This window comes from Trifolium pratense, linkage group LG3, assembly GCF_020283565.1.
Source record: "Trifolium pratense cultivar HEN17-A07 linkage group LG3, ARS_RC_1.1, whole genome shotgun sequence".
Taxonomy (NCBI): domain Eukaryota; kingdom Viridiplantae; phylum Streptophyta; class Magnoliopsida; order Fabales; family Fabaceae; genus Trifolium; species Trifolium pratense.
In genome coordinates, this window is record NC_060061.1 from 46513871 (window position 1) to 46541481 (window position 27611).

Genomic DNA, 27611 nt, shown 5'->3' on the forward strand with positions numbered 1-27611 from the left:
AAAAAATAAAAAAAGATATTTATCAGAGCCTGGTTTCGATCCAGGGACCTGTGGGTTATGGGCCCACCACGCTTCCGCTGCGCCACTCTGATTTGTTGATATATTTTGCATTCTAATAATATATATTATTTATAAACCTCTGCTTTTGACGCCATGAAAGTACTTTTTGGCGGGTTTCGAACTTTCAAGTGATGCACACAGACATCTTCTTAAGTAAACTATACTTTTTACTTTTTATTCTTTAATTTACTTTGAATTGTTATTTTTATTTTTTTTTTTGCAACAAGGCTAAGGTAAAAAAAAAAGTAAAGAACTAGGACATTATGCGCACAATCCTAGACATACAAGCTCCAAAAATGTCATAATTATATTCTTTATGAAAATGAAAAATTTATTCGGAAATTTTTTGACACAAGGATTCAATTAATCTGGACCTTTTTTTTAAAAAAAATACAAGCCAATTCAACTACGAGAAGCTCCCGCTTGATTGTGTATGAGTTTTCAAATAGTTTATGTCACTTAAAAAAAACTAACCAAAATGTGTTAACCACGAATCAAGATTTCTTGCATTGAAATAGATATTGATCAATGATAATGTGGAGATCTTGAAGATCGAGATCTCCACATTTTTTTCTCAAAGTTCTTTTCGATGGAGAAAATCAATTTCCTTTGAACACCTATTTTATTCATGTAGACTTACACCTGCTAACCAAAAATATAGCACAAGAGTATATACAATAAGGATAATCAATGCCATAATAAAAGAAAATTTGTATAAACCAATTCATATATTTTTTACTTTCTTTAATATTTTCCAGTTTACAAGTGGAAAAAATCAACTATCAAAATATCTATGCAAATACTAACTGAAGTATACAAAACCAATTCTAGTCATATTCATCAAAAACTAATTATCTATGATGATGAACCTGTTGCTTCTTTTGGTATCAGAAACAGAAAAGCAATTGGAATGAAATTGCACAAAGCATGAATAACAATTCCTAACAGAAGATTGTCAAAAGATCCTGAATGTATGTTCAATATGGAAGCCAATCCAGCACCTACAAAAGACCCTATTGTTGTTCCCAAGTTGTTAATTGACATGAAAAGAGCAAATAATGTCCCTTCAATTCCTGGAGGACATAGTTGTCCAGATAAAATCAGGAATGGCATAAACCTGCAGTTTTTTTACAAAGAGAAAAATCAGAAAATGAATCGAAATTTGGAACTACGGATGTAAGACAAAAATTGTTCAAATCAAATCATTATGGTTGATAAGCAATAAAACAACGGAAAATAAGCACAATCAATATGGTTAACGAGAATGTATAAAAAACGAAGAGATCATCCTCTGTAATTGCATGCCATTCGTGCTGATTTTTATGTTGTTGGAAACATTTTTCACATATCCTATACTATGCACATGCTTAAGAAAAAAAGAAATAAAGAAACTAAAATGAGAAGCAGTGACAAACTTGAATTGATTAATTCCATCGACAAGAGCCGAGCCAAAGAGCACCATAACCCTATCTGGTATTCCAAAGGCAATATTTTTCCTAGACACAACAGCCATCTGCAGAAGATTCAAGAAAGCTAAACCAACATGGGCCCACCTGTAATCATAATAAGAAAATATTAGTAAATTTAGTATACACAAGTTAATTATCAACTAATGAAAAAACATTCCTTAGTTGCTTACATGAGAATTCTCCTTAGTGTCATATGCTTTAGGTGACGGTTATAAATGAAGGTTCCGAGCATAAGTCCTAACCAACCAACAACGCGTACTGTCCCCAAGAACGATGCTTCAAGTTTTAGAACCTCCGTTTCATAGTAGAATAAGACTGTGGAAAGATTGGGAACAGTAATGTGGGCAAGGAAAAACCAAGTCATAGGTCTGTCCTCCAGAACATAAAGCAAAGATTATTACTAACTATTTTATAACATATGTATAAAATGAATTAGCTTCATTCTTCAAGGCCATAAATACAAAAAAAAAAAAAAAAAAAAAAAAAAAACACACGCATAATAATGAGTAGGAAAAGAAAGCTTAAAACTTCTCATATAATATAGCCAGTTTCTGAAACATTACTTTTTATTAGTTAAACCTTAGTAGATAATGATTTTGAAGATAGCATCAACCAGTATAAGCAAGACTTATGTGACCACAATTTGCTTGCGTGTCAAAATAATTGGTTTATTACAAATGTTTAAGGGCCATAATGTGAAGGAGGATGGAAATTATATTTTTTATTTGGCTGCAATTTTGCTAACAAACCTTTCATGTCTACATGGTTTGGAGAGTATGAATGAAGCAGGACATTGGACCACTGACACCGATAATAATTTAAGAAAATGAATATAATTGAATGTGACCACGTGTCGGACACTGGACATGTCATTGATCTGAAGGGTCTGTGCTACATCCAGTAGCAGGGAGTATGTGTTCCGTAATGAAAAGACAAGAATTCAGGAACATATAGGAGGCTTCAGAGCCAGGATGTAAATTTACCATAAACTATAATGATATATGAATGAAACGCTCAAATATAAAATGTGCTTTCAACAAGGAATCATCCATAATCTTAAAAGTAAACAGCCAAAATTTCAAATATCTACTTAAATGATTGGTTACCTCAAAATCATTGGCTGTCTAAATGCACGACACAAATCATAAATTGCTTTTTTCAAGGAATGGTACCACTTTGTTGCCAAGGAGCCATTCTCAAGAATCTTTGATTTGCTGGTATTTCCTGCTCTATTTTTTGGGTTCTTTTTTCCCTTCTTTCTTTTTCTTGTACTGCTGTGTGACTTTCTAGTTAAAGAACTATCTTCATCTAGCGTACTATCATCTGTATGTAAATCCGTTGCAATAGAATCCTCGACTAAAACTTCGCTATTTACAGAGTTCTCCTTCACAAAACTGCATGATAATAGTTGTATGCACGGTAGTACAGAAAACAGAAGAAAAATTGTATATATCTGTAATCTTGATAATGCAACTCCCCCTAACAAACTCCCACATATTCCTCCGACAGCCATTGAAAACCAAGATAATGATTGGAGGTCTCCTGCAAATTTGGCCCTGACCAACAAAGCAAATACTTAATCACAGAGAATAGTCATGTTTGGATAAACAGCTGAATTAAGTGCTTATGTATAAGATATTTCTATAACCATAGATAAAATAAAGTCCAACTGTTTTCATCTAATCTATGTTGTTTTTGTAAGCTATCAGGGAGAGCTTATGAAAATAAGTTCAAAAAAGCTTATGGACATGTCATAGGCTGTTTCTATAAGCTCTTTTATACAGTGTAACAAACAAGTGTCTATTCCAGTAGATAAATTCAAATAACTTAATCCAAACAGGCCCTAAAAAAATAATTCTGCAAAGATTCCATGAAGTGCATGCATGGTGCACATTATATGTTAGACAGATACACATACAATGCAAAGAATTTCGCTACCATGCAAAGAAATATATCTATCATAGAAGGTTGAAAGATGTTTTGATCTATTAACTGAAATAAGGATAAGTTAAAGGTTTATAAAAAAAAGTCACAACATTAACCGATCCGGTATTAGACACTCCCTTTGACGCTCACTGGTCCATTGTATTAAGAGATTGGAAGCTCATATATTAGAGAAAGAAAAAATTCAAACAAAAAGTATCTTACATAGTCTTGTACAAGCAAACACGAAAAAAATGGCATAGATTTTCTTAATTACCATTCCAATATATGATCCAACATTTTTGCAATATTTACGATATCTATATGCAAGCATACTAATCAACATGCAACAATTTGTTTCATACAAAGAAACAGGGAATTGAAGATGCATACATACTTGTCATATCTTACAGCCTCAGCTATCATTGCATCGACAACAACATCTGCCATAGCTGATCCTAAGTTTTGCGCAGTCAAGAATACCATCAGATGCCATGTTGAATTCCTCAAGTTTGAACTTAAACCTAAAATAAACCATGGTACAAGGGAGAGCACAGTCGCAATCACCAAGTACGAAATCCGTTTACTTCCTTTAATTGGGATACAGTCAGAAAGTATTCTGTTCATCATTAACCAAAAACCATATTGTAAGGAATAAGTGTGAGATTGATTTAGTAAACAAACAGATACACGTAAACACACGAACTACACAAACTAAACTGCAGTTTGATATTGTCAACACAGTTTAGATTTGATAGAGATTGAAAAGCATTAGTGAAGTTTCTCTTTGTGAACATACTCTTCATGTTGAATAAAACAAAAGCGTTGTCAATCAGAGTTAACTCAAGAACTTGCCTTCTATTATGGATTTTTTGTTTTTTTCATATCTCATATAATGGTAAAATGTATATCATTTTAAAAACCATATCCTCGTGTTCCAATGATAGCGAAAAGTAATTCTTACAGGCGATGAAGAATGGTTGCTGATATTATATATTATTGTTTAATTTAAAGACTTTTCCTTGTCCTTTCCTTTTCTCATTATTCAGAATAGAAAAACTCTCGTCATTTTCTATGTCACAAATTCTTGGTAGGTGCAAAGAAAGCTAATAACAGACCATAGAATCATTGCCATTCTGGTTTTCTAAACTGAAACATTAGCACAAAAATTCATCGTAAATTCATAAAAAAACTATTCATGTAGATATAATTTCCAAAATTACACTAGATATAGATATATTAGTGTTTGCGTGTATCTATCTTAAGCCTCTTTAAGTGTGAACATAGAATATTTTAATTTTGATACACCGTCAATGTAAAACTCTTTAGATTGTCAAGCAATCACAACTAATCGTACATGTGACTTTTAAGATAGTTATAATCTAATGATCTGACGATTATAATTGATCGACATTGTAAAAAACATTTACACCGACATTGCATACAAGATAAATCCAATACATGATACACAATTGGGGGGGAAAATTCAACGGTTCATACCCATATAACGGTTTAATACTCCATGGGAAAAATGCAACCGAGAACACAAATTGAGAAGCTGAGGGTGACAAATTAAGATTATCTTTAAGGTGATATGAAATTGCTGTCCATACAAAAGACCTAAAACCCTGCATCAATAAAGTTAATTAAATTAAGCAAAAGGAAAAATCAAAAACACAAAACATAACTATGATCATAAAATGTTGTCACTAAAGCAATTGATCAAACACATAGAATCATATATTCATCAAAACAATAAAGAATAATATCACAAAAAAAAAAACTTCAATCTAAGAAAATTTATTAAAAAAAAATAAAATTGGAGCAAGAACATGAATTGAACAACGCCTAATAAAACCAACAAGAAACTACCAGATCTCAAAGAAAAACAAAAACCCATTAAAAATTTAACGCAAAGATTGAATATTTATCAAGAAAATTATGAAAATTTGAAGAAATGAAACCTGGGTGAAGTAAATCAAGCAAATTAGCCAAAGAAATGAGAACCCAAATGCAGCATTCAACTGTTTCGTCCATTGAATCATTGTTGATACAAAAATTTCACTTTTTTGAAACCCTGTTTCTTTGTTCTTAGTGTGAAGATTTTGATGGTGATTCCATTGTTGTTGATTTTGAAGGAATAACGATTATAGTTTGTGCTTTTTCCCTCCTAACGGTTTCGACAATAGGAAGTTATTTTCTCTTGACGATTTTAACCCTCTCGTTTTAGTTTTCTGAGTATACATAATGAGGTTATTTTCGTTATTGAATTCTATTTCTGACACGTCCATGGATCGAACCAAAATTTGACACGTTAGGTCGTGGTAATATTTGACTTTGACTCTTGACTAATTAATTTTTTGCTATTTGTTTTTTATTATTCCATTTTTCTTATATTATACAAAATCATTGTGTCAAAAATATTATACTAAATCATTTCAATTTCTAGTCACTAGGTTATTAAAACAAAAAAAAAATCATTTCTTTTACCAAAAAATATAATTATAAAAATTGTTTTACTAACAATATTATCTTATTTTATATGTTTATAATTTGGCTAAATTGCAGTTTTGGCCCCCCACGTTTCATAATTGTGCGATTTTGGTCCTTCACGTTTCAAATATGCGATTTTGGCTCCCCACGTTTCATAATTGTGCGATTTTGGCCCCCACGTTTCAAATGTGCGATTTTAGCCCCCCACGCTTCATAATTTTAATAAGATATTAATTATCTTTCATTATATATTTAACCATTATCAATATAATTTTTAATCAATATATTTTTTTGTGTTATAAGTTAACTCACTGATTTTCAGAAGAAAAAAAAATCCCGGTAAATGATAATCTAAAGCTCGATCAAAAGATAAGTAAAATCTGAAAAAAAATTGTTTTACCAAAGTTGAACATCAATGTATTAGTTTTTTGGCTAAATTGCACTTTTGATCCTCTAAGTTTCAGAAAATTGCAATTTTGATATTCTATATTTCAAAATAGCACTTCTGACCCTCTATCTTTATCCTTTTTGCAAAAGTTTAATTTTGACTAAGTCAAAGCAGACGTGACAAGTTACTTAAATGATTCCGCTGCATTGGTTTTTTTTTTTTTTTTCATCTAATAATTTAAAAAAAAAGAAGAATGGAAGTGATGCAAAGAGGAAAATAAGCACCATGAAATCTATCTGAAATTTCTCTTTAAGCTGATTTTCACTCTCAATATTGTTGAATTCCTTCTACTGCTTTTGCAAAACGAACATCATCTACTGCTTTGAGCAAAGAAGATTCCTTCTTCAGTGACATAGGAGGTGCCACCAATGTGTAATGGCTATTGCCGGGAGACTTCTTGGTTCATAAAGTTGAGTAGTATGTTGATTTTAAATTGATTTTGTGCCTGTGTTGTTAGTTTTTCTTAGCATATATTTTGTTAACTAGTATTGGATTGAAAATTGAAATATTTTTGAGTAGATAATTTACCAAACTTGGAAACCAGTAGTGTGTGTGTTGTTGCTTAACATAGGACTTGATTGAAATATATGATACATACCTAAATCTTATTCTTGATAAGGACAAGTGTTCTTATAATTTTCAATGTTCTTAGATTATCAATACATATAATGTGGGTATTTAAGATGATGAGATTGTTTGTGAGAAATTGATGTGAATTAAAATAGACTAGAGTTGAAGTTTGATTTTAGCTTACTATAACAGTGTTGCAAGGTTAATTTTCACTGCAATTGATAGACTTTGAAAGAAAAATAAAATAAAATTGAGTAGGAGTACTTACTACATCGATAATAATGGAAAATGAAGAATACAACCATAGTACTAGAAAGCATATAAAGCAATAGGGAGGACCAGGGATCCTCCTGTTGAGCTATAATCTCAGTAACTATATTTTCAATAAGTATATTTGTTACACTGTATTAGGCTTGCCAGACTAAATACAGAGTTAGTTAGTGGTGGCTTGTGCGCCGGTCATGACTAGCGATTGGATCGTGACATGTCACCTTCATCTTCGATTTCTTCCATGGCCAACTACACCAAAATCCCAAATCAAAAGCCCAGAAAATTTCCCATGTTCACCAAATTGAAACTCCAAACCCTTCTTCAATTCACCATATTATCTTGTGCACTACCTCATCCATACATCTAAAGCAAGCATGCCTCCAACCCTTCTTCAACAACAAAACTCCAATCACCGCCCAAAATCCAGTAGCGAATCCAAGTGCTACCACAAAGTAAAACCACAATTCCTCAACCTTGTCGTCTTTGTCATCTTCATCTCCATTTTCATCTCTATAATTTTCATCAGGATCACAATTGGACAATGGTGAACCACAAAGAAATTTGTTGCCAACATAAATATATGGATCATTAAATGTGAAAAATTGGTTGCCTTGTGGAATTGGTCCTGAAAGGTTGTTGTAGGACACGTTTAGGACACTTAGAAAAGTTAAGCTAGACATAATGTGTGGAATTGAGCCTGAAAGTTGATCATGAGAAAGGTCTAATGATTCAAGTGACCTCATGTCGCCAATGGTTGTAGGAATTTCACCAGACAAATGATTGCGTGATAGATTTAGGCCTATCAAAGCAGTAAGACGAGTTATCCCTTTCGGAATAGGTCCATTCAAATTGTTGTTTGATAAATCCACAGTGGCTACAAGTTTTAGATTTCTTGTATAATGATATTCTCTTCCTTTAGTGACTAGACTCATATCTTGTTCATACCATTCAAAATACCTCGGCTCTCCGGGAGCTAAGGAAACTAATGGTTTGTTACCTTGAACCATTGCTGTAAGATTCCCAATGCAGTGAGGGATTGAACCTATCAACATGTTGTTAGAAAGGTCCAAGATTTGCAAAGCTGAAAGTTTGCAAAGTTGTGATGGAATGTATCCTTGGAACTTGTTTTGTCTTAACCCAAGAATTTTGATTAAGGAGAAAATGTCCCCAATCCATGAAGGTATAGTCCCTGATATTTGATTATCTCCAATATCTAAGATTAACAATTGTTTTAAATTCCTCCACAGTTTTGGAATCTTCCCCTGAAGACTATTATTGTTCAAATGTAACCAAACCAAATTCGAAAGATGACCGAACGAGCTTGGAATAACTCCGGATAGTTTGTTAGATGATAGGTTTATCTCATTCAATCTTTGAGTTGAACTCCAACAATTAGGAATGTTGCCAACTAAATTGTTGCCTGAAAGGTCAATTTGGTACAAAGAGTTTATTTTGCACAATGAATATGGAACGGAATCATTTATGAGGTTGTTTCCAAGAAGCAAGTGAGTGAGATTGGGAAATGTTTGAGCAATATTTTGGGGAAGTGATCCAGTGATATGGTTATTGGTGAGGTTCAAATAGGCTAGTGACTTAGGAAATTTTATCTCAGAAAACATGCCTTCTAAATGGTTGAGAGACAAGTCTAAATTTTGCAGGTTCTTAAGTTTACCAAAACTTTGAGGAAATTTCCCTTGCAAATTGTTTTCACTAAGATAGAGGGTATGCAAATTTGAAAGTTGACCAATATTTTGTGGGATTGTACCATTCAAAAAGTTTTCTGACACATCAAGGTTTTCTAGGCTAACTAATTGCTCAATACTCATAGGAATAACACCATAAAAATGATTAGAAGAAATCATCAAGGTGTTTAGGTTAACAAATTGTCCAATACAATTAGGAAGAGACCCAGTCAAATTATTGTTGTTCAGAATTAAATACTGTAAATTGACAAGTGATGTTATACTGCAAGGAAAACCTCCTATCAAGTGGTTATTAGAAATGTTTAAGGAGCTTAGGTTTACCAGTTTTCCCAGAGAGTTTGGAATAGATCCATTCAAGTGATTGTTAGCAAGGATTAAATACCGCAAGTTTGACAATTTTCCCAAAATATGTGGAATAGGACCTTGGAAATAACCTGAATGAAGTCCGAGAATTAAAATATTTCGAAGTTGTCCCAACCATTCTGGCAGCTGATCATTGAAATTATTGTTGCTCAAATGAAGTTCCTCTAAATCAAACCCAACGCAGCGAGACTGCAACTCGCCGATGAGTGCACTTCCTTGAATTCTGTTTCCAGACAAATCTAGTGATATAAGATTACACATATTTCCTAGAAATGTTGGTAAAGAGTCCTCAATATGGCTTACATGATTCAATGAAAGATTGAGATACAAAAGACTTTGTAACCCACCAAACCACAATGGAACAAATTCAATGTTATTTTGGGAAAGATCAAGCTCTATCAAAGAAGTCAAATTTTGAAGAGGGGGTGGAATTGAGCCATTAAGAGCATTGTTTCCAAGAAAGAGAGAGGCAAGTTTGGCACAATTACTCAACCAAAATGGAACTGAACTGAGACTGTTGTTAGAAAGGTCAATAAATTCAACTGAAGTACTCATGTATCTTAAAGCATTCAAATCTGAGGCATCAAGTTTATTATCTGCAAGATTGAGAGACTCGATGCCAGAAAAATTTGTGTAACGAACATGTTGATGATCATTACCGTGCATCTTGGTTAAACTGCAGTTAATCAAGTCTAATTGTAACAAAGAAGGAAGCATGTTAAGTACCATGAATAAATTGTGTATCTTTCCAAGAAAAACATCACTCATGTAAAGATATTGAAGCAATGGAAGTTTTGAAATCCAATTGATGTCATCAGAATGTAACCAAGAATTGAAGCTGAGATCAAGATAGTACAATTTTGTGAGGTTTCCTAGATTATTTGGAATCATGCCACTAAAATGGGAATCAGAGAGAGAAAGGAATTGTAAATGGTTGATAGAATGAAACCATGTTGGTATTGGACTTGAATTAAAATTGTTTCCACTAAGGTCCAAATAGCTAAGATATTTGAACTTTGAAAGAGAATGATGGATATATTGAGATTCAAGCTTATATTTTGAGAAGGAACAGTTTGATTGATAATCTTCTCCTCTATGTGGGTAGCATGGATTCCTAAGGTCAATTTTGACAACATGTCCTGTAATATTGTTGCAACTAATACCTTTCCATATGCAACAATGATTTCCTTCCCAAGAGGAAAGTCTAAATGATGGATCATTAAAACTTCCTTTGAGTTCAACAAGTGCTTGCCTCTCTTGTTCAAAACAACCAAATGATGAATGGTGACTCAAAAGGAAAATAATGACAAAAACAAAACTTTGGTATCTTGTTGACATATTCGAGGGAGTAGAGTGGGCAAGTAACTTGGAAAATAATGACATAATTGAGTCCACAAACACAAAATAAATAGGCATGTCGATCAATTTATATTCGAAAAGTAATTATAAGTGTTTTTCCAAGAACACGCTTTAATAGGGAAGGGGCCCTGGTAATTCAGAGTTCGGCTGCAAGGTAAGTAAAGTATGACTAATAATTATTTTCACCGAGAAGAATTAAATTCAGGTTCTCCTGAACGAGGGGGAGTTCATTAACCACTTGAACTCAATGTCTTGGTAAGAACATGCTTTAATTTGTTTTTATGTAGTATGTGTTTGGTTATGCGGAGGAAAGAATTGATTTTAGTAGAATTGAGTTTGACATAATTAATTTTAGTTAAAAATGAGTTGAACATAGTGCCCGTCGGCTCTCCTAATTTTTTTACTTTTCCACTTCTTTTAGGTATGTTTGGATTGATAGAATGAGATGGAATGGAACCGGATGGAGTATAATAATGAATTTCATCAAATACCATCACTTACCTTCAATTTTATTCCTCTCCTTTTTAAAATATCCAAACAATGGAATGCAAGATTTATTCCATTCCGTTCATTGCACTCTATTCCGCTCCATTTCATTATTTTCCACAAATTAGTGAGACCCACTTTTAATGGGTCCATTAATCTTCAATTGTGTTTATCTCTCTAAATGGTGAACAAATGGAAGAATAATAAATGGAGAAAACTTAGACTCATCTCTGTGGAGTTGAGATCCACTCCATTTTGTTATCCTCCATTTCCTCCAGTTTTTTAATGATGAATGACACGTGGCAACTAAAAATTTCAATGGTTGAGATTAAAAATCCTATGAACAAACAACAGCAGCATAACAAACAACAACAACAACAGTCGTGTTTTGTCGACTGTCGCTTCACCATCTCTCTTTGCCTTGATCGCCGCCGCTGTAGCGCCGCCATCCTTCTTCTTGCAATGAAATCTCACCGCCATGTCTGTCAGACAATCTCGCCGCCATGAAATCTCGCCACCATTGCACTTCCTTCTTAATAGAAAACAATAGAGAGTGATATTTGTGAAGACTTTTCATTTCAATTGTATCAATTCATCATTTGTTGAACAGTTACAATAGGCTCTTTAAATAGAGCTGTATATACAGATACAAGTGGCAATGCCACATCAGCACTCTCTAACTGACTGGGTGCCAGCTAAGCCAGACCTAACTAATTGCTAACAACCTAGTGCCAGCTCATTTAGTTTGTTACACTTTGTTTACAAGGCCTATATTCTAATATTCCCCCCTCAAACCTAAGGGGTTTCAAAACAGGGAAACACCTTAAGTTTGACTCTTATTGTTGCATAGTTGGAGGGAGATAATGGCTTGGTCAGAGGATCAGCTAGCTGGTCACTTGCAGGCACGTGAAGTACATGAAGATGTTTTGACAGGACCTTTTCTCGAACAAAATGAATATCTAACTCAATGTGTTTGGTCCTTGAATGAAGTATTGGATTGTGTGCAAGAGATACTGCACTGATGTTATCACATAGAAGAGTAGGAGTATGAAAGGGAACTTGTAGCTCTTGGAGAAGTGATTGGATCCATAGTAGTTCTGCAGTTGTATTTGCCATACTTCTATATTCAGCTTCTGTGCTAGACCTGGCTACTAACTGCTGTTTCTTTGAACCCCAAGACACCAGATTCTGGCCAAAGAAGATGCATGATCCTGATGTTGACCTTCTATCATCCTGATCAGTGGCCCAATCAGCATCACTATAAGCCCTAAGAGAGAATGGAGGACTTGAGGATGAAGGCTGTAATAGTAGTCCATAATGAACTGTCCCTTTAAGATATCTTAGAATTCTTTTGACTGCCTTCCAATGTGACTCCAGAGGATGTGCCATAAATTGACACACTTTGTTTACACTATATGCAATGTCAGGTCTTGTGATGGTTGCATATTGTAGAGCTCCTACTGTGGACCGGTATAAGGAGGGATCTTGCATAGAATCAGTGCCAAATTTACTTAGTCTGCAGCTATTGACCATTGGTGAACCAATGGGTTTGCAATTTTCCATCTTTGTTTTATTTAGAAGATCATTGATGTATTTGGACTGATGCAGTAATAAGCTACCTGAAGGCTTATGATGAACTTGTATACCCAAAAAGTAGTCAACTTCTCCTAGTTGTTTGAGAGCAAATTTGACATTGAGTTTGTCAATTAGATCTTTGATAAGATGAGGAGCTGACCCTGTGATGAGGATGTCATCTACATATATAAGGACATAGGTGCAGACTCCTTGTTGATGATGTACTAGAAGAGATGGGTCACACTTACTTTTTACAAACCCCATTTGAAGCAATGTTTGTGTAAGTTTGTCATACCAGGCACGTGGGGCTTGCTTTAAGCCATATAAAGATTTATGTAGCTTACACACTAGTGACTTATCAGAAACCTCAAAACCAGTGGGTTGGGTCATATATACCTCCTCTTGTAGAATACCATTTAGGAAGGCATTGTTAATGTCAATTTGTTGGACTGCCCATTTGTAGGTGACAGCTAGTGTAAGAATAATTCTTACAGTGACAGGCTTAATTACCGGGGAGAAGGTCTCAGTAAAGTCAAATCCAGGTTTTTGGAGAAAGCCTTTGGCTACTAAGCGAGCTTTATACTTGTTGACAGTCCCATCAGGATTTTCTTTTATTTTGAATATCCATTTACAGCCAATGGCCTTTCTGTGAGGTGGGAGAGGGACTAAAGACCAAGTTTTATTGTCAATCAGAGCTTGGTACTCACTCTGCATAGCTTTAAGCCATTGAGGATCAGCTAATGCATTTCTAACAGTGGATGGTTCAATGCTGGCTGTAAAAGTCTTAGGCTTTAAATTACCAGTTTTGCCCCTTGTTACCATTGGATGATCATTGTGTGAAGAGACAGTAGGTGGGGATGGTTTGATAGAGTCAGTCATTGAAGAAGCACTGTTGGAGGGCTGAGTATTTTGAGATGAAGGGATGGGCTGCGATATTAGTGAGTTGATTTGATTTATTGTTAAGGGTGGGTTATTGAGGTTGATTGTAGGGAAAGAATTTGGTTCAGGTGTGTTGTTGTTAGGACTGCTGTCACTACTAGAGTTTGTAGGGAATAGAGTTGTGTATGGAAACTGAGACTCATGAAAAATCACATCTTTGGATATGTAGATTCTGCCATTGGCATCAAGACATTTGTGACCTTTGTGTTGGGGTGATATACCAAGATACACACAAGGACTAGACCTTTGCTGTAATTTATTTTTGTTATATGGTCTTAAGTGGGGAAAACAGAGACAGCCAAATACACGCAGTTGAGTGTAGTCAGGACAGGAATCAAATAATGCATGATGAGGAGACTTAAAAGATGATAGAGCACTGGAGGGGAGTTTATTGATTAAATGAACAGCATGAGTGAAGCTGTGGTCCCAAAAATGAAGAGGTAAAGAAGCTTGTGACAATAAAGTAAGTCCCATTTCAACTATTTGCCTGTGTTTTCTTTCAACTGTCCCATTTTGGTGAGATGTATGAGGGCAAGTCAATCTATGTTGGATTCCCAAGGTATTTAGCATTGCAGTGAAGGGTCTAAACTCTCCCCCCCAATCAGATTGCACAGCTTTAACAGATGTTTGGTATTGATTTTGAATTAACTTTAGAAACTGAGTAAAGGCTTTTAAAGCATCTGACTTTTGGTTAAGAAGATAAAACCATGTGTATTTGGTGTAAGTATCTACAAAGGTGATGTAGTAGTTATACCCATAGTAAGATTTAAAGGGAGCAGGGCCCCATAGGTCACAATGAATGACTTCAAAGGGTTTAGTATAGATAGTGGTAGATAAGGGTGCATGCAATCTATGAGATTTACCAACACAACAAGCAATGCAAGTGAAAGTAGTAGCTTTATTAGAAAAAGGAATTTTACACCACTTTAGTACAGTTTGAACAGCCTTATGATGGGCATGGCCTAACCTTAGGTGCCAAGTATGTAAAGTATTATCTACATGTCCAATGGTTAAAGCATTGTTACATTGGATATTTTTATTCAAAGCAGACAAATGACTAGAAAACAAACTAGGAGTTTTATTCAAATGCAAAGAGGGACTAGACTGAGCAGTAGGGTTGAATTCAAAGGGCATGAACTTGTATAATCCATCTGGTCCAACAGAGCCCTCCAGTAGGATGGTATTAGAACCCTGTGATTTAACATAGCAGTTATGAGGGTGGAATTCAAAGAAGACATTATTATCTTTAGCAAACTTACTAACAGATAACAGATTTTTAGATATATTAGGAACATGAAGTAAGTCATTGAGTTTTAAATGAACACTATGATCATAAGGTGAGCAAAAACTTGATTGACCTAAAGACTTGATTGACACACCTTGGCCATTTCCCATGGTAACTTGATCATGCCCTTGATAAGGTACACGATAGGCCAGATTGTTGGGATTGAAAGTGAGGTGGTGTGATGCACCTGAGTCAGGATACCAAGATGCTGCAGAAATAGTGTCTATATCTGGAATAGAGTTGTAGTATTGAGGCAAAGCTAAGTGTGCAGAGGGGCGAGGGTAGGGATTGTAATGTGATGGTCTAGGGTTGTTACCAGCATTGGAACCACGTGCATTAGGTCTAGAAGACGAGGGATCATACCTGTACCAACAGATTGACGCATCATGATTTTTCCTGGAGCAGATTTGACATTGAACTCTACCAGTATTGGGCGTTTTGCCACGGCTTCGACCTCTGCCTTTGTTGCGTCCTCTTCCGCGATGAGTCTTGACATTGTAATGTTCAGTTCCTGAGTCTTGGCCTTCTGAATCAGAGTTGTGGTTGCTATCCTTGGATTCAATTTGAGCAACATTAGCTGATACACTTGGATTAGCTAATTCTTGTCGAAACTTTTCGAACTGTGATTCTTGAAGGAGGAGCAACGCCTCAACGTCCTCCACTTTTGGTGTATCTGATCTACTGTAGACCATCATCACGAAGGGATTGAATTCCTCAGACAATCCTTCAAGAATAGCATCTACTTGTTCTCGTTCAGATACAACATCACCGATAGCTATCAAGGAATTCACGATGGATTTAATGCGCAAGAGATATTCATTTACCGTTCTTGAGTGTTTCTTTGTGTTTTTCAATTCAGACCTGAGTTGACGCGCTCGTGATTTGAGTACGGAATTGAAGTAGGTGTGAATCTTTTCCCAAACCTCATAAGAGTGTTTGCAGCTTAAGACGCGAGGAAGAACACCATCGGAAATTGTTGAAAGAAGCCAAGTGAAGAGCGATTGATCTTTGAATAACCACTTCTGGTACTCGTCGGAGTTCTTACCGTCCAATCGATCGGTGACGGAGGCGAATTGGAGAGGGATTTCCGGATTAACTACGAAACGGTGAAGGTTATGTGCAGTAATGACACCATTTACCTGCTGACTCCATAGAAGAAAGTTTTTCTCGTCTAATTTGATGGTGAGTGAGTGAGTCAAGCCCGATTTCGTCGATTCTTTGTTTGTATTTGGTAGATCTGCGGCGGCGTTGTTCACCGGAATCAGTTCTGATAGAGGATCAGTCGCCATTGATGATGAAGAAGATGAAGATCTTGAGGTGTTGTTGTTGTTGCGGAATCGTGTTTCTTGAACCCTTAGAGGCTCATGATACCATAATAGAAAACAATAGAGAGTGATATTTGTGAAGACTTTTCATTTCAATTGTATCAATTCATCATTTGTTGAACAGTTACAATAGGCTCTTTAAATAGAGCTGTATATACAGATACAAGTGGCAATGCCACATCAGCACTCTCTAACTGACTGGGTGCCAGCTAAGCCAGGCCTAACTAATTGCTAACAACCTAGTGCCAGCTCATTTAGTTTGTTACACTTTGTTTACAAGGCCTATATTCTAATACTTCTTGAATCGTTCATGTAGTTATTTTGGATATATTTTGTAATCAATTTTTAGGATTCAATTGAGGTTGATAATCAGAAGAAAACAAAAGTAAATTTAGGCTTTTGGCTGTGTAATACTGTGATTCTAAGCTTCATCAACAAAACAATACTCTTTTCTCTTCTTCATCCAGATTTCAACAAACAGTAACAGAGAACTTACGATCGATTCCCACATTCCCTTCTCTTTTTGCCGATTTGCTTCCCTTTATTCCCAGTTTCAGATTGATTGAATATTAAGGGAGATTATTGAAATTGAAGAGATTAAAATTATATAAAGTAAGAAACACTAAAAATGTAAGGTGATGATGACTGTGTTGTTTATAAGTTAGAGGTGATGCAAGAAGATGGAAGCAAGTTGTCGTTGATGGAACAAAGGTTGTTGTTGGTTCGCAAGAGTTTTATGTTTCTGTGTGGGTTGCATAAGTTGAGGGGTTTTAATCTCAGCCATCAAATTTTTTCACTGCCACATGTCATTCATCAAAAGAGAAACTGGAGCAAATGGAGCATAAGAAACTGGAGTGGATCTGGACTCATCTCTGTGAGGTTTTAAAATCACGTTCAATGAATGAAAAAAAGGTGAGTCTAGTGCCTGTAAATGTGGAACCAAACAAGTACGTAATGTAATCATTCTGTTTTAGACTAGTAGTACTAAGAACTAGCACTGTTGCCTGTGGAAAAAACGCGTCGTAACAAGGTTTCGTTGGTCAAAGCATTTCCATTCACACTCCACAGGCTAATTTACACAGAAAAGTGTCAAATTATGAGCAGTTTTTGTACTATATTTTCATCATTTTGTAGATTTGGTCTCCCTATTTTAAAATATGACAGTTTTGGTTCCTCTATTATAATTTTTAACCATAAATTGGCGTAACATGTTTTAAACGAGCACATGACCAGTGATTAGAAAATACCAATATCGATGAAATTGTAATAAAAATAAAATTCGTTTAAAATACTTTGTATCACCATATTTTAAACAAAATATGTGTTAGGAGACCAATACTATCGAATTTTAAAATAGGAGATCAATTATGCAACACGGTCAAAATACGGGAAGAAAACTGCAATTAAGCCATTAAAATATGAAGTGTTTACCAATTGTAAAGTAATGCAATGTGAATGAATCCATAACGAGAAAACGTGTTTTGCCAATTGTAAGTACAGTACATGCATAAGAAAATAATTTGTTGTGAAATTAATCAAGTTTAAAAAGATATTACCAACCGAGTTCATAATAGAAATCACCAAGGGATCTACTCCAACGCGCACATCTCATGAAACTTTGATCTGAATGCAGGATTCTTGCGGATGTCATTCCGAACAGGTGAGGTGATACCAACCAGTGTTACAAGGTGTGATTGGTTGAGGAGAGAAAGTGAAAAATAGAGAAATATGTGAGAGAGACTATGACTCTATGAGAAGAATAAAAGGGACCTGGATCTCATGCAGTCACTGCATATGAACCATTGAATTGAATTTTGACTAAAAAATATAGTTGAAAGAGAGAAATATGTGAGAGTGAGTATAAGAAGAGAAAAAATATGAGAAATAAAGTAAATTTTAGGTATTATTTGATATAAGAGAAAGATGAGAGAAATAGAAAAGAAAGAAGATATTCTCTACGTCTCTCTTTGTTTGGTTTGATAGTAAGTGACAAGAGAAAAAGGTAATTATTTTTTAAAAAATAAAAAATGCCCCTGAGCATATACACAATAATTTTAATTGGTGACGTTTACAAGTTCTCTAGCAATTTAAATAGTGACAAAGCAAGTGGTCAAAAGTGAAAAACTAAATATTTTTTTATTAATTCCAACACTTTCTCACCACTTTCTCCGGAAACAAAAAGTATAAGGAACCACCGATTTTTAGTTAGTTCAGTGGTGATTGACGCTGAACTTGGTAGGAAGGATCACGGTTCGATCCCTCACAACTGCGATCGGGAGGGGGCTGAAACCACTTGATTTCAGAACTGTTCCCCGAACCAGATTAAACTGACGGTGAAAAACAAAAAAAATATATATAAGGTTCCCACGTTATTTTAATCTCTCTAACATGAGAAATCACCCGGTATCTCTCTTCTTAATACTCCTTCCGTCCCAAAATAAATGATCTATTTTTTACTTTGTGTACTATTCATATGATATACTTTAACCATATTTTTTTATTAATATATAAATGCAAATATTAGTATATGAGATGTTGTTTGATTTGTCTCGATGAGTATTTTCAAAATATATAATTTTTATATTTTTTAATAAAATAGAATTTCAAATATTAATGATTAAAGTTGTATATTAACAAACGTGACAGTGATCAACTAGGTCATTTATTTTGGGACGGAGGGAGTCAATTTCTCTTGTTCCAATAAGGCCATAAATATAATACATATCTTTCGTAAAAATCACAGATATTATTATATTAAATTTGTCAATTGACCTTGTTTTTATAACTATTGTTCAACCGGTAGAATGAGCTAATATTTTCTTTAGATAGAAAAAGATTGGGTCTCCATGTGCCCTTCAACCACATTTTAGCTTTTCCCAAAAAGATTTACTATAATTAAGTGTATGAGTGGCGGAGCCACAACAGGGGCAAGGCGTGGCCACAGTCCCCCCAACATTTTCAACTTTTTTTACACTATGCTATTAAGTTAGGCACATTAGGTATATGTCAATTATTTGCTTCTCCTGTATACATATTTTATTTTTACTGATAAAAAGCCTTTTTATCACATAAAAGAATGTTAGAATAGACACATTAAAAAATGAAAGATTACGTTCATTTTTATCATAGATTTAATTTATATTTATGAATAGAGAAAATAATTTTTACACTGACAGTAATTATAATTGTTAGATTATTTAAAGGTAATATTTTTTAGTACCCATAATATTTAGTTAGGTATCAATATCTCATTGACAAAATCCATTTAAAAATGATATTTAAATATAAAATATGACATGACATTGAATTTTATCTATGAGAATATCAGTACTCAACTAAATTTCGAAGTACCAAGGTGTTCACCTTATTAAAAATATTCATCATCAATATGATATCTTTTTAAAATTCGCACGTTTACTTTTACACAAATATTGTATCAACTGAATCTCTTTTTACTATAACTAGAACTTTGACTCATGCCGTGCATGAGTCTAATTAGTTGTAATATGTAACGATAAAAAATAAAATTTAAATATAAAAATTGCATGGGTATAATTAGCTGTAATATATAACGTTAAAAAATAAAATTAAAAAATAAAATATAAAAATTCTGAGAGCATCTTCAGTAAGAGTATTATAGGAGGCGTAAAAAACAAAAGAGTATTGTAGGAAGTTTCATAGACTAATGATCCGTACCTTAAAAAAAAATTCATTGGAGTTTCATGACGTGACATAGAGGATATCAAAATTGATGATACGATATCTTATTTAAGGTACCGTATCCTCAATTTAATACCCATCAATTTAAGTTAAAAAAATAAATATAATAGAGATCACTTGTTAGTAATGTATAATACCCAAAATAGTATCACTATTGGAGATGCTCTAATACTAAAAGCTATATGAAAAAAGTCGAGCAATTGATAATGCTTAACACTTTGTGGACATAATTTAAATCACAATTTGTGTACTTGCCAAAGTGGTTGAAATGTTGTATTGTAGTGAAGAGTTGTGGGTTTGAATCATAGTAAACACAAAATTGTATTTTTTTTAAATTAAAAACTGCAATATAAAAGTGGAGGGAAAATAAATTAGGTTTAGGGTTTGCTTGTGAGTATACAAACTTATATTATAAGAGATTTTTATAATCTCTTTCTAAGTGTTTTTTGTCTTTTGACATAATATATTTCTTCGCACTACTATATTTTAAATTTAATTGAAAAATTTAAGCTTAAAGATGGTTAGAAAAAAAAGAATTCACTTGTTTTATTTATTTATAAATTCTTAAATTATTTGTATATATTGAACACTAAAAAATTTATTTATTACCTTATGAAATTATACTCGTTGGACTTGATCCCCTGAAGTTTTAATTCCTCGCTCCGTCCCACTAATTTTTTTAGAGATTCGGTACAAAACCGAGATAATATTTAATCTAATTATGGCGAGGCTTATAAAAAAAATATCTTATTATGGTGAGGCCTACTGTACTCGTTCATAATTTGAAGGTATTTACCTATCAACCAATAAAAACAAACCACATAAGTGAATTTGCATACGGTACCCACAACTAACATGTAACAAATCATCAAACCATCAAAGAGTAAATTATGAAAAACTTTGTTTTTTTTTTTTGTAATACTAGCAGTAGTACTGTAGTAGTACTGTTTTTTTATTTTTGACGAAAGCAGTAATAGTACTGTTGTCTGTGAAAAACCGCGTAACAAGGTTTTGTTGGTCAAAGTCAACTCCTTAGAAATCTAAAAGTGTTCCACACTCCAGTGACTTTTTGGCGGTTCCTGTTCCACACTCCACATAAAGTTGTCACAAAAACTATTATTCTGCCAGACGGACACGATTCGTATCGCATTTTCTATTCTGTTAATTTATGTTAATGATTATTCTAAATTTTTTATACATCTATTTTTTTTTAACAAATAGTTAGTTTTTAAAAAATAACAAATTAAGTCACACAGAGACGTGAAGTTAAATGTAAAAAATTCATATCCGTATCTATCCGCTTGTTTTTTGTTTTATTATATGCTAATTGCTAACGTGTGTACAAAATTGAGACTATGTTTCTTTTTGTAAATATTTTTTGGTAAGTTTCTTTTGCCCAAACAATATTTACAAAAAATATTTGATAAAACAAAAAGAAACATAGTCTCAATTAGCTTCTTTCAATATGACTTTTTAGCTTTTATCATTCAAAAAGTTAATTTTTTTTCATTAACAAGAAGTAATTATAACAAGGGTAATACGGGAAACTCAATTGTTTGTTTTGATAAAATTTAAGGGTCATGCTAAACAGTGCCCCCGGGGCACTAGTTAAGCATACTAAAAAAAGAAAGAAAGAATAAAATTAATGATGAGAGATAATAACTTTTTACATCTTTAAAGTATTGAATTCACAATTTCCAAGATAAAATTTCTATTTTGATATCCTTAACCAGTGCCCCGGGGGCACTGTTTAGCATTTTCCAAAATTTAAAGTTTCTTAATAAGTGTGAAAACTTTTTTTTTTTTGCTTATATTTCGAGACAGATGGAGTATATAATTTTTTTTGACAGCCAGATAGTTTTGCACCCTATTTCATCAAGACTCTATGCAACCACCTTTGGCACTTGACAATAATTGGCCTCTCACTCATTTCGTAGAAACCCGCCTCAAATTAACATAAATACAAAACATTAGTAAGAAGTAAAAAAGTAAAAAAATAATATTGTGTAAATTTGAATAAGAAAAGGAGACATTATTGGAGAAACAATAGTGAGAACAAAAACAACCGAGAACAATAGTGATACATCAATAAATTGTTTCTTTTATGCAGGAAAAAAAAAAAGTAATGGGTCCATGAGGCAATGGTTAAGAAAACAAACAATGACAATAAAAATAAAAGTTTTAAGTAGATTTTTTAAAAAAACAATTTCAAAGCATTGAATGCACTATTGTTAAGATTATATTACTATTTTGTTTCCTTAACCAATTAAAAAATATAAAAAAATTATTTTAAAATTGTAGATTCAATTTCTCAAAAGTTTAAATATTGTCGTTTAATTTACATGCTTTTTTTATATATAATAATTAGAATTGTAAGTTATTTAAAGATTTAAATTTTGAATTTAATTTGTTTTGGAGTAAATTATTTCTATTACTTCGGTGGAAGTCTCTAACAAAGTTACTCATTAAATAATGACATGAATTGAAGGAAACAAAATTATGAAATTGAATTAAAAGGGAAAAAAATGGAGAACATGCATATACATTTTGAACGAAAAAAATTTAGAATTATTGTTAAAAATCACTCACCTCCATGACATGTAGTAGTTCAATCTCTTCCAATTTTAACCCATGCTTCATCAATCATCAATCAACACTGCCAAAAAGAAAACCATAAACATAAAACAAAATATTAGCAAAAGAATGGCTGAGATGGTTATGTCATACATAATTTTTGTAAGAAGAAAAAAGGGTCTTGTTAACATATGCCCTTAGGGCACATGTTAAGATATATCAAAATAGAAATTCAACATTTAATGATACAAGAAATTTAATGCTTCAAAAGTTAAAATGCACAAATTAGCATTTAATAATTTCTATTTTTGCTTCCTTAACATGTGTCTTAAGGGCACAAGTTAACATTCTCCTTTTTTATAAAGCAAACGATACATATTATAGCTGTTACACTTTTGTATTCTTTGCAAACCGTTTGCCGCTAATAATTAATGGGGGGAGAAAATAGTGAAATCGACTTAAGGATAATTTGGGCAATATTAAAAATTCAGCCCAAACTCATCTATCTTTTTTATATATCGATATAGATATATAAGAAAAATACAGTATTACTTTTAGATTCATTGTAGATATGGTCTAGTGTAAATCTGCACCATACAACTTTGAGCAGTAAACCGAGATTACACTGCAGGCAAAATGTCACTGCAGAGAATCCATGCTTGCGGTTTACATAGCCAAATGACAAGTAGTCCTTATAGTTTTACATTTTCACTTTTTTAATTAGAAAATGTATAAAATATATACATGTGAGTAAGAACCTTTACTAATCAAAGTTAGAGAAACAATGGGTGAATCTCATTTCAACACCAATTTTGCAGTTGAAACCATTGCACCTATTGTGTTGAAACTGATGTGGATGAAAGAGGAGATGAATATATTCAACTGTGTTGAACACTGCCACGGGGGACAGCTGTCTCGCAGAGATTGGCCTAGACAGGCGCGTGGGGAACACGCGCAGACAACACGCGTGAGTGCTTGTTCAACGCGGAGAGAGAAGATTGTTTGGATAAAGCAGGCCACGTGGCTGCTTCTGATTGGGGCACGCGATTTTTTTGATTTTTATCCTTTGAACTCAATTATCTCATTGCAAATTAATTTTTTATTTTTTTACCAAAATTCGTGATTTTTTTTTTCTCTACAAATAGAGACTTGGTTCATTTCATTTGGACACAGAAAAAAAAACCAAGTTTTTCACTATCTTAATCTATTATTATCTTCCTAATTAGTCTTTCTTTTGAAGTTTTAATCTTTTTTTAGTGAAATGAATCCTAATAATTCTTCTAATTATCCCAACAATAAATTCACTATCTTGTATCGTATAATTTCATTAAATAAATTTTGTTTTTATTACAAAAAACTAAAAAATAAATCGTTAAGTGTTAATTATTTTAATTTAATTTTAATCGATAATTATAATTTTATTTAATCATAAAAACAAAAATTAAAATTTAAATAAGAATATTTACCTATACAAAACTAGACCTTATGACTTTATCAAAGTGGGAGACTGTCTATCACAGTTTCTGAGGGCATGTTTAGATTGTCTTGTTTGAGCTTATATACAAGCATAAGCACTAGTAGAGCTTACAAAAACAACTTATAACATATCCATAAACTGTTTTTAGCTTATTTTCATAAAATTTCCATTAAAAAATCTTATAGCTTATATGAAAACAATTGGACTTGTTTAATCTTTGTTATAGAAATTGCTTATACATAAGAGCGTACTCTCTCCGAACATAAATATAAGCAAAAAAAAACTGTTTACGCAGTGTTTAAGAAATTTAGTTAAGTGTAGTTAATTTTCTTGATTTAATGCAAAACATGAGTTAAGTTTACTATATTACCCATTTTAAAAAGTGTAAATTAAAATAATTTTCTTTTTATTTTGTTACCCGTTTGTGATTCTTTAATCCGCGGGTCCTAGTTACCTTTAATCCTGTTACCTGTTTGTGATTCTTTAATCCGCGGGTCCTAGTTACCTTTAATCCCGTTACCCGTTTGTGATTCTTTAATCCGCGGGTCCCCGTTACCTTTAATCCCGTTACTCGTTTGTGATTCTTTAATCCGCGGGTCCCGTTACCTTTAACCACAGTTACCCGTTTGTGATTATTTAATCCGCGGGACCCCGTTTGTGATATTTGAATCCACAGGTATTTTTACTTAATTTGATATGGATTCATCTCTTCAGCCGCTTCTCTACTGCTTCTTTGGTTGCTGCTCTTCGTTGGCTTGCTATCAATGGATTTAATTTATTTTCAGGGTTAATTTTGTAACAAGCTTAAAGCTTAGTAAGCTTTAGCTTGAGGGGGAGTGTTAGAATAGAAAATATTATAATATTATTTGTTGAGAAAATATCTCGATTTGATTTGTTTATTCTTAGCCCTATAATAAAAGGATTTAGTTTAGATTTAAATTTATTCACTTGGTTATAAATACCAAGGTAGTATCATACTATTTGATTAATGTAAATAATGTAAATATTGTAATTAGGGTTATTGACATCATGATCAATAATATTTTATGGTTCCTTATTATTTTCTCCTATTCTTTCACCTAAATTCCCCAAATTTAAACAATTTACAAAGTGGATGTCGAATATGGCATTCTGATTATATTACTAAGACACCACAATAAATGTGGGAAAATAGCTATACCATTGTAGAAGTGGTCACTTGTTTTAAATTTCCTTTTTCTTAGACTTCAGGCCACTTCATTCTTTCTTTTCCGTTTCTCTCCACAACAAAAGTTCACAAGATTCATACATGATGGGGAATTATGATGTTATATATGTATCTAACCACCCAATAAGATAAGGTTTCGTTTAGTGTTGTCAATCATGGATTGCAGAAAATAGTGGTTTGTTTAAACTCCGCTATGCTACAGTGTTACAACGCCGCTATTGCCATAGTTTGACAACACTTTGTAATAAATCATGTATCATGGATGAATAATGGTTTGTCCAAATTCCACTATGCTATCTTGCTATAGTGCTGCTGCTATAGCCGCTATTTGACAACACTAGTTTGGCTATTGTTATTCTTGTTGTATAACTAAAATTTTGACTAATTATCTGCTAAATATATAATTGTACATTTGACAAAGCAATTATTATAGGGTACCTACCTTCGAGTGCTTCTTCGTCCGTAATACTGTAGTATTCAGCACGCCCTACATCTTTCAAGAAACTATGCTCTGGTCCAACCCCTGGATAGTCCAACCTATACAACAACAACAAGAAATGACAACCAAACATGGTTATCAAATTGAGATTCAAATCGCAAATCGAATGCCTATTTTCCAAATCTCGAGTTAAATCTTATTATGAACATTAAGATATACATTACCAATAATAATATGACAATTTTAAGTAAAAACAGATATGACAAAACAAAATTATAAGCTGACATTATATATGAACCTCAAAATAATTCAAGATTCAAGTCATAGATGAAATGAAAAAATAAAAGTGGTTGACTATACAAAGTTGACCAAAAAAAGTGGTTAGTTACACTAAGTTTAGATAGTGATTCATTAGAATTGATTGGGATTCTTTGTAGTGAATTTGGAATTGTCATAATGAATCGAGATTCATCATAATGAGTCAGGACTTGGGATTTAAAATTTGATTCATATATAAAATAGATACATACTAGATATATGTATCGATTGAGTTCAGTTTTGTATCGAATCGAGATACGACTCACGTGTGTGTCTCGTAAGATACTGATAACTATGTAACCAATATCAATAAGATGAATTACCCTGCACTGATAGAATGAGGCTCAATTATTTGTCCATCATCATCCTGCAAAAGATAGCTCATTGCTCCATGCAAAACCCCAACTTCTCCCTTCGTTAATGTAGCAGCATGCTTGCCACTTTCAAGGCCTAATCCGGAAGCCTCGACTCCAATCAGCCTAACATCTTGGTCATCAATAAATTCATGGAAAAGACCAATGGCATTTGAACCACCACCAACACATGCTACCAGAATATCTGGTTTCTCTCCCCATTTTTCCAATGCTTGTTTTCTTGTTTCTTTCCCTATCACGGCATGAAACTCTCTTACCATCATAGGATATGGATGTGGTCCGCAAACTGAACCTAAAGAGGGCTCTCCCTACTCACATAGTCCTTCAGAACCTCAGCTAACTCTTTCTGCAAAAACCAAACTTTTTAATCTCTGAAGATACCCATTTTAGTTTTATTCATAAAAACTGAATTACCCAAACGGGTTTCAAGATTCAAAGGTAACTAAACAAAGTGTTCTACATGTGATAGATAATAAGTACTTGAAAATCGTTTGAAACTTCAAAGACTACCAATGTTGCTGCCATAGAAGTAGAAGTTCACGGTTCTCCTCCACTAGACCGTGAGGTCAGGACAACGAGGACCATGAGCTTCTACTTCTGGTGACAAATTCGGCTGTCATTAGTGTTTTGGATAATTTTTAAATAAGGGTCATCAAGCACGTAAAATTTGCCACAAAACAATAAGGAAAGAACAGTAACTCCCTAGTCCATCCCACCAACCTATTTCTACAAAATTCATAAACTATTTTGGATTCTGAAGATGCCCATTTAATTATTCTTTACAAAAAGCTATTAAGGCACCATTTGAATAAACAGCTTATTTAAGTGATTATAGCATACTACTCCAGTCTCAAATATAAGCAAAAGTTGATCAAAGAAAATTGATGTATTTGGTGAAAATTGTGAACCAAAGGCCTATTTGGATTTGACTTATTTGAGCTTATTTACCGGCATAAGTTTTGTGAGACTATTTGACAGATTTTGCTAAAAACATAAGTTTTTTTCAGCTTATTTTAGTAAGTTCTCCAAGATAACTTATAAAAATAGTTTATAGCATATACACAAACAATTTAATTTAATCTGATTTTATAAAAATAGCTTATGTAAGCTTATACATAGGACTTATAAAACAATGATTTAAGGTGAAGGAAAAAATGAAAATCAAAACATGATTGCTTCCTGAAACAATGATATAAAAAATATGAAAACCAAAACATACGACAATTGAATGAAT

At 33.2% G+C, this 27611-nt stretch overlaps 3 protein-coding genes and 1 non-coding gene across 4 annotated transcripts; all 4 read right to left on the reverse strand.

Annotated features, from left to right (window-relative positions):
- Window positions 1-20: 20 nt before the first annotated feature.
- On the reverse strand, window positions 21-92 carry TRNAM-CAU. The gene has a single exon. It is a non-coding gene; the product is annotated as a tRNA-Met (tRNA).
- A 664-nt stretch (window positions 93-756) lies between these two features.
- On the reverse strand, window positions 757-5667 carry LOC123917163 (probable folate-biopterin transporter 4). The gene is made up of 7 exons (XM_045968817.1): window positions 5417-5667; window positions 4953-5080; window positions 3850-4071; window positions 2636-3085; window positions 1700-1897; window positions 1476-1613; window positions 757-1177 (listed from the first exon to the last, which is right to left on the reverse strand). The coding sequence occupies exons 1-7, from the start codon at window positions 5495-5497 to the stop codon at window positions 916-918; spliced, it is 1479 nt and encodes a 492-aa protein (XP_045824773.1). The 5' UTR covers window positions 5498-5667; the 3' UTR covers window positions 757-915.
- A 937-nt stretch (window positions 5668-6604) lies between these two features.
- LOC123917164 (receptor-like protein EIX2) lies at window positions 6605-10734 on the reverse strand. The gene has a single exon (XM_045968818.1). The coding sequence runs from the start codon at window positions 10713-10715 to the stop codon at window positions 7560-7562; it is 3156 nt and encodes a 1051-aa protein (XP_045824774.1). The 5' UTR covers window positions 10716-10734; the 3' UTR covers window positions 6605-7559.
- An 11893-nt stretch (window positions 10735-22627) lies between these two features.
- On the reverse strand, window positions 22628-26637 carry LOC123915244 (tryptophan synthase beta chain 2, chloroplastic-like). The gene is made up of 3 exons (XM_045966386.1): window positions 26327-26637; window positions 25689-25783; window positions 22628-22644 (listed from the first exon to the last, which is right to left on the reverse strand). Exons 1-3 carry the CDS (start codon window positions 26635-26637, stop codon window positions 22628-22630), a joined length of 423 nt encoding a protein of 140 aa, XP_045822342.1.
- Window positions 26638-27611: the final 974 nt, after the last annotated feature.

Coding starts and splice junctions, on each gene's coding strand:
- LOC123917163 (XM_045968817.1), bottom strand. CDS start 5,497: ATGATTCAATGGACGAAACAGTTGAATGCTGCATTTGGGTTCTCATTT. Junction 3,086..3,849: donor GAGGCTGTAAGATATGACAA/GTATGTATGCAT, acceptor TTTGTTGGTCAG/GGCCAAATTTGCAGGAGACC. Junction 1,178..1,475: donor GATGGAATTAATCAATTCAA/GTTTGTCACTGC, acceptor AAAAAACTGCAG/GTTTATGCCATTCCTGATTT.
- LOC123917164 (XM_045968818.1), bottom strand. CDS start 10,715: ATGCCTATTTATTTTGTGTTTGTGGACTCAATTATGTCATTATTTTCC.
- LOC123915244 (XM_045966386.1), bottom strand. CDS start 26,637: ATGGTAAGAGAGTTTCATGCCGTGATAGGGAAAGAAACAAGAAAACAA. Junction 25,784..26,326: donor CCTCATTCTATCAGTGCAGG/GTAATTCATCTT, acceptor GTTGTTGTATAG/GTTGGACTATCCAGGGGTTG.